The sequence below is a fragment of the Lissotriton vulgaris genome, chromosome 1_1 (genome assembly GCF_964263255.1).
Source record: "Lissotriton vulgaris chromosome 1_1, aLisVul1.2, whole genome shotgun sequence".
Lineage (NCBI taxonomy): Eukaryota > Metazoa > Chordata > Amphibia > Caudata > Salamandridae > Lissotriton > Lissotriton vulgaris.
This window is the reverse complement of record NC_141685.1, coordinates 1319031862-1319042148: the sequence shown is the minus strand read 5'-3', so window position 1 is coordinate 1319042148 and position 10287 is coordinate 1319031862. Positions and strand designations below refer to the sequence as shown.

Genomic DNA, 10287 nt, shown 5'->3' with positions numbered 1-10287 from the left:
AGAAACAATGCCACCAGAAGTCATAGCGCCTTTCAGCTTAACTTTATCCCAACACACGACATGCAACAGAATATTAAACACATCAATATAAATAACATGTCTGGCCACACACTGCCAAGAGACAATAATTCAAGTCTCACAATAAACAATCGGTCCACCTGGCAGTGGCTTTTGTTTCTTGGCCCCTAGACAGCTTTTTCAAGTATGCGCACAAGGCATGGGAAAAAGGTATTAAGTGTTAAAGTTGTAACAAACAAAAGTGCACAAAATCATGAACCACGCCGTAGAGATCTTCAACAAACACAAGGAATGTTAGACTTCCATAGAAACTGCATACAAAAGATAGTTTGTGTGAGGAAAAGACTTATGTGAACCAATAAGTACCGGCACTGCCAGCAGAATAATCACCAGCACAGACCAAGTAATGGGCCTGTTAAAGAGGCGATGCTGCTTTACAATCCAAGATTCCTGGCCTTTCATTCTTTGCACCACAGAAAAGCTTTATGACAATGACACAGTCTTAGAAAGAAGGATGCAGTCAAACTGATGCTTCTCCCACAGGTTATCACTCAACTGCATTTCAGCCACTATTGTAAAAGACTTAAAGTGATCCTAAACGCAAGTACTTTGTTTTGTTTTTTTTAAAAAAATTGAAGCTCAGAATTATATTGCTGATATAATCAAACAGACAAAATGCCCAAAACATCAAGTAAAATATTTATGGGAAAGGAGAGCTATGATCGGCCTCCAAATAAAACACAAGGGAAGAGTCACAATTTTCAGTAAAAGTATGCAGAATTAACATATCTGGTCTAATAGGAATTCCCTCGCATTGTGTAAAAGGCAAAGCATTTCGTAATTAAGGTCCTTGGACAACCAAGTCTCTCAAAGAGACCGTACATAAAAACACAGGAGCGAACCAGCCCCCTAAAGAAAACCTTCAGGAAGCTCTTGACATGAAGAGATGAATCATAAAGGTTAAACATTCACTTGTGACCTAGCACCGTGGAGGATAAGGTGCTCAAATGGGTGGCAAGGGTAGTGGGGGCAAAAATTTATGTTACCATTTAAAAAATAAAAAAGTTACTATTCCACCCAAAAAAAGAGACACCCACTTTCAAGGGAATAGACTAGTAGGTCAAGCAGATTAGCTTTTGGTTCTGCATAGTCACACTTGCTCCTGCATTTTTTTTTAAACATTAAACAATACATGCCAAAACCCAATGCCACTGGTTACAAAGGTGGCAGGACTGCCAAGCTGCTTTACTTAAAACCCTTCTAAAAAGGGGCACACCTACCGGTACATAGTTTAAAGATTGTGTATCGGGCAGCCATCGTAATTCAGGCACCAGGAAGACACACCATGTGTCTAAACAAACAGATTTAGGTTAATATGACTAAAGCAGTACATTTGTGAGAAGTGCTGACAGGATGTGATGTTTGCTCCTTGCAGGGGTGGTTATCTTCACCAAATGGAGTAGCCACCATCTGAGCCGCCCACGAAGTAGTTACCCTTCCGCTGTGTCACCACCACATTGGCACCCTGCATAGCTGCCAGCTGGGCTGCATTGGGAGGGACTCCTGGAGGCGGTGGCTGTGTAAACAAAGCAAAAAGATAAATCAATTCAAGCAAAGCCAAAAATAAAAGTTTTATAGAGATATATACACACACGTTTTACCCATACCAACCTAATTTCAAAGGATCAAGTACCCTAAGCACGCATATCTCAAGCAACCACCAAAATTTGAGAATGTGATAATCTTCATAGTCACTCTGTCCACAGTTGCCCCGTTCCACATTGCTATTCTGCATGAGAACCCATTAGTGTTAGCTAATTGCATTTTACTGCCCAGATGCTGGCATTTCAAAATATCCTCGAAGCAAATTCTGTAGTGAAAGTACACTATTCTCCACTCTCACAAATACACACCAGCAAAAAAAAAAAAAGGATTGCTGTAACACAACTTGCAGCAGGTGAACAACATATTTTACTTTTCCTAAACACAAAAGTGCATGTGCTCAACTTAATCCCGTAGATAACAATAGCAAAGCTAAAAACAAGAATCAGACCCTGGTGCTTTTTGACTTCTCTACTTAGGCAGGATTAGAACAGCCAAAATTACCAGCAACATGCAGCTGGCTATGCGTCTAGCCAACATGTCAAGGGAAAATATTGTAACCATACACATAGTTTGAAGACGTACAGCCACAAGTTGCAGTGCACACACCATGCCAGCTCGACAATTACATTTTTTTCTTTAAAATATAGTTCCGTTGTTACTTACAATAGACACACTCTCTCAAAGGGTAGTGGTGCATTGGTCCACTGATGTTCCTCCGAACAAGAAAATACTGCACCAGAGAGAATGGGTTTCATTAAACCAGTTTAACCATCCAACAGTGGAGTAATAACTACCCAGCTAGGGTAGCAGTGCCAGTGATCGGCAGATGCATTGAAATATATATTTATTTAAATGGCTTAAGTCAATGGTTAGTTAACCTTTCGACTTCTGTGGGGCCCTATATAGATATTCAATAATGGGACCAGAGTCATTATTGCTACTGGGGATCCTAAGTAATTTCGATGATTTTAACCACAAAAACAACTCACAAAACTGCAAAAGCAAATACTGAAACAAAGGCAAATAACTAAAATATTGCATTATTTCACAAACAAAATTTTAACGGGAAGGCTGGAGCTTATCTAAATTCAATGAAGGACAGCGATCATCCATACTATATCCTGTTTGATGCACTTGCACTGCTACCACATATCAATCTGATGATACCAACTTCATTTTTAGTGTCCAATTTAAAGCACTTTATGAATTTTACATTGTATATTTTGCTTCTTTATTTAAATACACTTTATCACTGTTATTACCATTTTATTTTCTAAACAGTCACAGATTCCCTCTATAGACATCTCGGACACTCTGGTCCCTGGACCCCAGGTTAAGTACAACAGGTTGAAGTAATAACCAGTTAAAATGCAATGCATAACTGAACGCATTCTTCAAAACATTGGGCAAATCTTAAGAGCAGCAACCAGTTATAAAATTCTGTAAACTTAACAGATGTGTTTCCAAAACAGAACTGTCCCGCTGTACAGAACTCATCGCGACCAATACAAAGGTTAAGCACATTACCATGGATTGTACCCTAAAATGGGATACCCATACTAGTCCCTAATGTTTGCTTCAAAATGGTACTTATACTCATGTGACTAAATCAAAGCAGTACACAGCCAGCACCTACTGTTTTCTAGAACCAAAAGTACATCACGGTTTATTGTTGATAACAGGACAAACGCAGAAGCAGGCATGGTGTTGCAAATTCAGAAACTATGACTACAAGGGGCTTCAGTGGCAGCTCCTCATGGGCCCTCTTGTGCCAGCCAAACAGTCATGCACACTTTACATGTTCCCCACCAGGCTGCATCACACAGCCAGGTGCGAAACATGCACAGGCTCCCGGTCCCCGTCTGAGGACCGAACCACAGCGCTCAGGCCAATCATAACGCAGCTTTGATATTGGCTATGTGGAGCCTGTGTGCCCGGGTGCTTCCCACTGCCAGCCGGGACAGAGAAAAATGTTTTATCTGATGTGCAGCTTGGTTTCTAACCCAGTGTGGGCACATGCACAAGAAAATATACCCTTGGAATGACCGCTATAGTGAAGGTTCAGAATTTAAACTATCTAGGAATAATTTTGGACGATAATCAAAGTTGAAATAAACTTTTAACACCCTGAGCAGTTAAAGTAATTTCAAATTTTGCATGAATACTTTGTTATGAACCTAAAAAAGAACCAATTATGTTGTGCAAAAGAAAGTCTCATATGAGAATTTAGCAAAAAAATTCTTAAGCATGCTACTAGCAACTGCAGGGAATACTGGAAGTTTTATTATCCATTCAGAAAAAGGCTGTGCCGACTTGGAAGATCAGATTAATATTTCTCGTTTATGATTTTGATTCTCTGGAGTGTCCCTTTCTCCATGCAACTTTACAAAAATGTGATATTCCTGCCGGATTCACTGTACTTATTTCCCTACTATATTCTAACCCCTCTGACCGCATCCAAACCAATGGCTCCACTCTCCGAGTCCTTTGCCATATCTTGAGCCTCCAGGCAGAGTTGCCCCCTCTAGCCCCAATTGATCATAGCTATGGACCCATTAATTCGCCATCTCCAAGAACACCACATGCATCATGCCTCCATTTCAAATCTGGGCCACTTCTAGTGTCTATGTATGCCAATGCCATACTACTATTTGTCTGGCATTCATCAGACAATCTAGCCACTTACCAAATTGTGAGGAAAATGATTCGGTTTATCGGTCTTTCTGGCTTATGCATCAATTGGGGTGAGGTCTGAACTATTCCCATTTACCACCCTTTCCACCTGCGAATACCCTCTCAAATGTTCCACCGACACCACTACGTATCTAGGCATCATTTTAGATAGAGACAAAGAACAAGCTATTCACTTTAACGAACTCCTTCTTTGCTTCATTATGCAGTCTCCTCTTAAAATTAGGCTGGGCCGGTCAAAGACCCTGCATTGCCTGAGACACCCTTACTCTTCCGTATAAATACAATGCCTTTGTCATCCGTGACTTTCACATTTATTTTCAGGTTGCCTAGGCTCAATTTACCTACTATTGGTTTTACCCAGACACCAGTCTGCCTTAACTCAAAACCGAAGCATGATCTGGCCGACCCCACACACTTCAATGCACTACAACCATCCCCCACAAATTAATCAATTTTAGTTTTTTACATAGATCCTACACTATACCTATTGCCCCAGTCATTGCAACATTCCGGCCTGCTGTGTTTGGCATCTTAATTCCGATGACCTCGCTGGTCCTAGTGAGGAAATATAAATTTTTGGTCAAGTTGTGTTCCCTATCGTGTACCCCACCGTCTCCATGTACCAGCTTAAAGTGCATGTAACTTCCCTCCTGTGCTAGCTATGAAGACGCAAATACATTTGCGTCCAACGTTAACATGTCCTCTTTCAGACCCACCCTGAATGGGTTGAATATTCAGTTCCTAAGTATGCCATGCCAACGTCTTTTTGTGGTGTACTTTACACGTTTTTCAGCTCTGGCTAAGTAGGCCCTGACTTCTGCCATCGAGCTTTTTTTCCTGCTTTCCGACTCTGAAAGCCTCAGCCCAGGCTGCCTCTGAACCTGTGAACTCTGCCTTACTTCCAGCGCGGCTCACCGCGCTTGGCTCAGCCTGCTGCCTGCCAAGACTGACTTCAACCTTCGAATTATCTGGTCCGCTCCTCGAAAATGCATTCCTGCCTACTAGTTTAAGTAAACATCCCCCAGCTGCAGAGCGAAAGGGCCCGGCCACACTGTCTCTATGCAAGTAATTCATAGCTTCTGTTACCATGCTACCATGGAAGGCCCATGCCCCCACGTTTCTCATGCAGACACTTAGGCGCTTATACACACACTCTCAGCCAGTATAGAATAGCTTCTGCCCCAGAGACCTTTCCGCCCAGATAACTCAGTTCCTAAAACATCAGATATCAGATATGATAGAAACACAAGTTGATCTGACATGCCAGACTTCTGTCTCTTTCCGTCAGTGTAAATGTCAAGTCCCCAGCACCCTCCAGCTTCACGTCAATCACACGTCATGCAGCTGCGCGCGCATCCAGGCCTCAGATTTCTGCTGACATTGCAAGATTCTGCTTATTGTTGCCACCCACTTATGACACCTACCTGTGACGTTTCTAGCACACACCTCTATGTTCACGCCTCCTAATTACGTATCAGTATCACGTGTGTGTTTTATCTTGTTTCTCTCAGCTGTTACGCCTACTGTATTGGTTTCTAGAATGTAACTTAAGTATATAAGCGATGTATTGTCAATAAAATGTTGCTCTATCCCTTCTTACACCCCTGTGGTGGTAAGAACCAGATATCCAGTCATGACCATTCCTTTTTAAGGAATAAAACCCCTAAGAACTCTAACACCACGGACTCTGCCTTTTTCTTTCCGATTTGAGTTATTTTCGATTAAGTACTTACCTGCATAGAAATTAAGACGGTAAATTAAATATTTACGACACTAGAACCCTCCCAATTCTAAGCACTTCTGGGTAATGTCTTGCTCATTCCAAAGAACCTCCATAGTTCACTGCAATTGCATTAGATGAGGGAGATTGCACTTCACTGGCGTATTGCAAAGCGCCAAACAACTAAAGCCTGCCTCTATCTAACCTAACAAGAAGCGTACTCCTCATTGCAACCCACTTCTGCCCAAATTGAAGAAATTTGCCAGCCTCACTGATCCTACTTCTTATATCAGCATCAATAGTCCATCCAACCAGATTAAGCCCCTCAATCACCTGCTGCTACAGCCTCATTATGTCACACAGCCAAGACACCGACGCATAGGCCGGAGTATACCTCCACTCGTGCTCTCCCAATTGTTTATCCTTTTATTATTCAATGCATGGTCAATTGCTATTCCTACATGCGGCATAACTCTACTTAACTGAGTCAAGTCAGGATCATATTAAATGACTATAGTGCTAAATGTCTTGCTTATTTTTCCTGTTTATTCTCTTTACTGTATTCTATTTGTGAAAAATCTCCAAATAAAGAGTTCTAATAAAAATAAAAATTGTTCACCTTTATTGTTAAGGGTTAAATTCTAAAAGGAACAAATGATGGACGGAATGCTGAACAATGCAAGTAAACATTAACCCCAATCACAAGGATCTGGGTTTAATCCATTATTCTTTTGCACTCCACTCCACTCCACTCCAGTCCAGTCCCAGCCATATGCAAATCAGTCTTTCACCGTGCTCCTGATTGGAACAGTCCACGGGGGGGGCGGGGGGGGGGGGGGGGAGACACAGATGGACAGAATGCTGAACAAACACCCCCCCCCGCTCCCCCACTCACAATAACCAGGGTTCTGCCCAGTGAGCACGGGGTGAATGTTTACATTGGATAAACTACCACATCAATCCACTGGTCCCATTTTAGGATCTTAAATGTTTCCCCTTTAACCACACTTAACACAAGCACTGTTTTCACCCACTCTGAGCTCCGTTTAAATAACCAGGTCTGCAAATATTTTCTCATCTTGTCAAATTTGTGTGCATTCAAAAACAATATCAGACACGGCTTTGCTAGGGCACCACTTCGAGAACTTAAAAGTGATAATGGTGAAAGGATTGTTCGCCTGTCCTTCAACCCCCTCCCACTTTGCTGCTTGTTTCAATAGTAGTCATCTAAGTTAGTTTCCGTTTCAACACTGAGCACAAGATTTACTGTTTGACTCAACTGGTCAAAGGTCGTAAAGCTGGGAAAGATGTGCAGTCCAGCCCTTTTGAAATATTTGAGGGAGTATAACAGTGGTGCGGCCAGAAGACGAAGTGTGCTTCCTACATCAGACATGCATTCTTTTTGAGCCTAGCAATTTAGTACGGTTTTTGCGACTCAGTTTTGGACAATCACAGTCAGCTCTTATATGTTTTATGTAAAGGTGGGACACTGGCGCTTATTGTCGATGTTAGTTCTGGACTACTTGTCTTGCATGAGGTGATCATTTTAGACTCTTGGGCCGATTTACAAAAGTAAAGTTACACAAGTCTAACTTTACGACTTTCAGTATTCAAAAACATCATTTACAAGTAGTAAATGCCCTTTGTGTATACAGAAAGTCAAAGTTAGACATTTCGTCTAACTTCGCCTTTGTCAATCCGGCCCATTAGATTTAGAAACTTATATATAACTATGAGCAGCATCAATGTCAGGGATAGTACCATGAGCGAATTTGAACTGTCCACCATTAATTTAATTGTACTGTACGACCTAGGGATGGGATCCGTTGCTTTCACTAATTAACTAAAAAGTTGGAAGGATTGATTAAATGTAACACCATTGGTGTTTAAACTCCTTGCTACTAGCCCATTAAGGGCTTGATTGATAGGGTGTACAAGTGTACATGCTTAGAGATGAGACTCCCTAACACGAGTGAGGTCGATAACAGTATTTATGTGCATATGAAGTTTAAATATGAATCAGGATGTATACTGTGGCCTTTGTGTTTTTTTGAGGTAATCTAAAATCATGGTTGGCACTGCCCATTCAGGGCTGAACAACTTAACCGTAAAATGTTTGAATAATAACGCAACCCCGAATACCTATGTCCACTAATATAGAATTATCTGTATTGCACATTGACATATTCTATTTTATTTCAGTTCTATTACGATTTAGCCACTACAAGATGGCGCTTATGATTTGGACTCTTAGTCCGTCATTTATGTTTATGTATATGCCTTTAATTACTTCTGCCTCACCGACGCCAGTTGACACTGACGAAGGCAGAAGCTGAAACGCGTTGGTCCATTTGTGCAATAAATCGAAGGAGATTTGATCTACTGCGTGTGCTGGTCTGGTCTTTCTTTGGCCGTGGAGCGAGATATATATTTTTTTTTAACCACTCAGCGTTTTTTATTTTGGCATGAAGATCGTGCATATTAGTGGTGGTCCACACATCCTAAAATAGCTGAATATAAGCATATGAAGTACGAGAGTAGGTGGCTTATTTTATTATCTGTCAGCATATAGAACAGTGGGTCACATGCAAAATAGGTGCTTATAACAGCATGCATAAGGGAACTACTTAAAAAACAGATTAATATAAGTTCCTTCTTCAAGCTAGCACACTTTGTAGAAAATATTAGCGGTTTTGTGTTAAGCAGTAGGTATTTTATGGTTGTTTTGTGGGTTGCGTCCTACACCTTCCACAAGCTCTGTTCAAGTGCTTAGAGGAAGTTTGGAACTTGATTTGCTTTATAGAGCTAAACATAAATCATTAAAGTTTTGGAACCAATTCAGTTTTTTTCGTGAGTAGGTCATCCTTTTGTCTGGAATTGATTAATGTACATTACAGGCGAATCATAAAATAGGGAAGTTTATGATTAAGCACTTGAGATTCTCATGTGCATAAACTTACACAACTGGCAATGCACCATACACATTTAAATTTTGACTTAGACTCCAAAAGTTATCATAGAGGGGCCCTGTGCACACAGGACAGGCATCAGATTCTAGATCTTTCATGCAATTGAAAATTATGTTTTTTTATTGACTGTGCAAAAAGACTTACCATCTTGGATCGGTGAAAAAAAAAAATGACACTTGCATCATTCAATTGGTGTGCACATGCTTGCTGATGTATGTGATTGCATACATCAACATGCATGCGGTACGGTAACTGATTGACATTGGCGTGAATATCGCTATAAAGCGTTAGCACAACGCAAATAATGTAATGACTTTATTTAAAAATCAGCGATGGTGCACAGCATCAATAAAAGAAATTGGCAATAGGTCGTAAAGGCAAGACCTCTTGGCTTTATTTTTTATACTGGAATGTATTTCTTCTGCACTGTTATTTATTTTAGGTCTTAACTTGAGCTGTTTTATGTAACAATATTTTTATGGCTATTTGCTGAATAAAAGCTTTTGATATGTAAGAGAAGCAATATGTATAATGAGATAGATTGACTAGAGTCTCACATATATGGTTAAAACTAATCATTCAACTTATGTACCACCAACCTACCTCTAGGTAAACCACAAGGCATCTTGGGATAGCCTTTGCTTACTGTGGCAATTTTAAATAAATACATTGGATTACATTACAAATACCTTCAATTTACGCAACTGGTGAGTTGCTCAAATTCTAAAATGTTTAAGATAATGGGCACACTAAGTGTGCCATTTAGTGTAAATTTATTAACAGAACAGATACACTCTGCAAAGTATAGGCAGCACAAGTTAACCAGAATTTATCTTATACTTACAGGAATGCTGGCTGACGCGCCCGCACCAAACCGAGCCCCAGCATCGTACCCACCATCAACGAGGACTGTGGAGCCTGGTGGGTAGACTGCGCCGATTGGATAATAAGCCATGGGCATTGACTGCCCCATAGGGCCAACAGGCATTGGCTGCGCCATAGGAAGATACAACGAAGTACCAGGATAAGATGGAGACATGTGAGTGATGTTTGGCGCAGGTTGAGTCATATAGCCATGGCGAAAAAGCTGAGAATGAGACAAATATATCTGTTAAACACTAATTTGAGAACAAATCAGCCAAAACGCTGTGCTAAGAAGCCAGTGAATTACGAATTTATGTGCACATCTGTATCAATGGTTAAAAGATGTCTGGACATTATGCCTAAATCCATGAAACTGAAGTAAGACATACGTTTTATGTCACTGCCATCTAGCTAGAT

The 10287-nt window shown here is 40.8% G+C and overlaps 1 protein-coding gene across 1 annotated transcript in view; it reads right to left on the bottom strand.

Moving 5' to 3' along the window:
- Positions 1–704: 704 nt before the first annotated feature.
- DAZAP2 (DAZ associated protein 2) overlaps positions 705–10287 on the bottom strand; it is a 29807-nt gene continuing 20224 nt past the window's right edge. Inside the window, exons 3-4 of the mRNA XM_086965855.1 lie at positions 9851–10093; positions 705–1594 (exon numbers count right to left, since the gene is read on the bottom strand). Coding sequence (XP_086821981.1) covers positions 1466–1594; positions 9851–10093 — 372 coding nt within the window. The 3' untranslated portion in view covers positions 705–1465. The remainder of the gene's footprint in view (positions 1595–9850; positions 10094–10287) is intronic.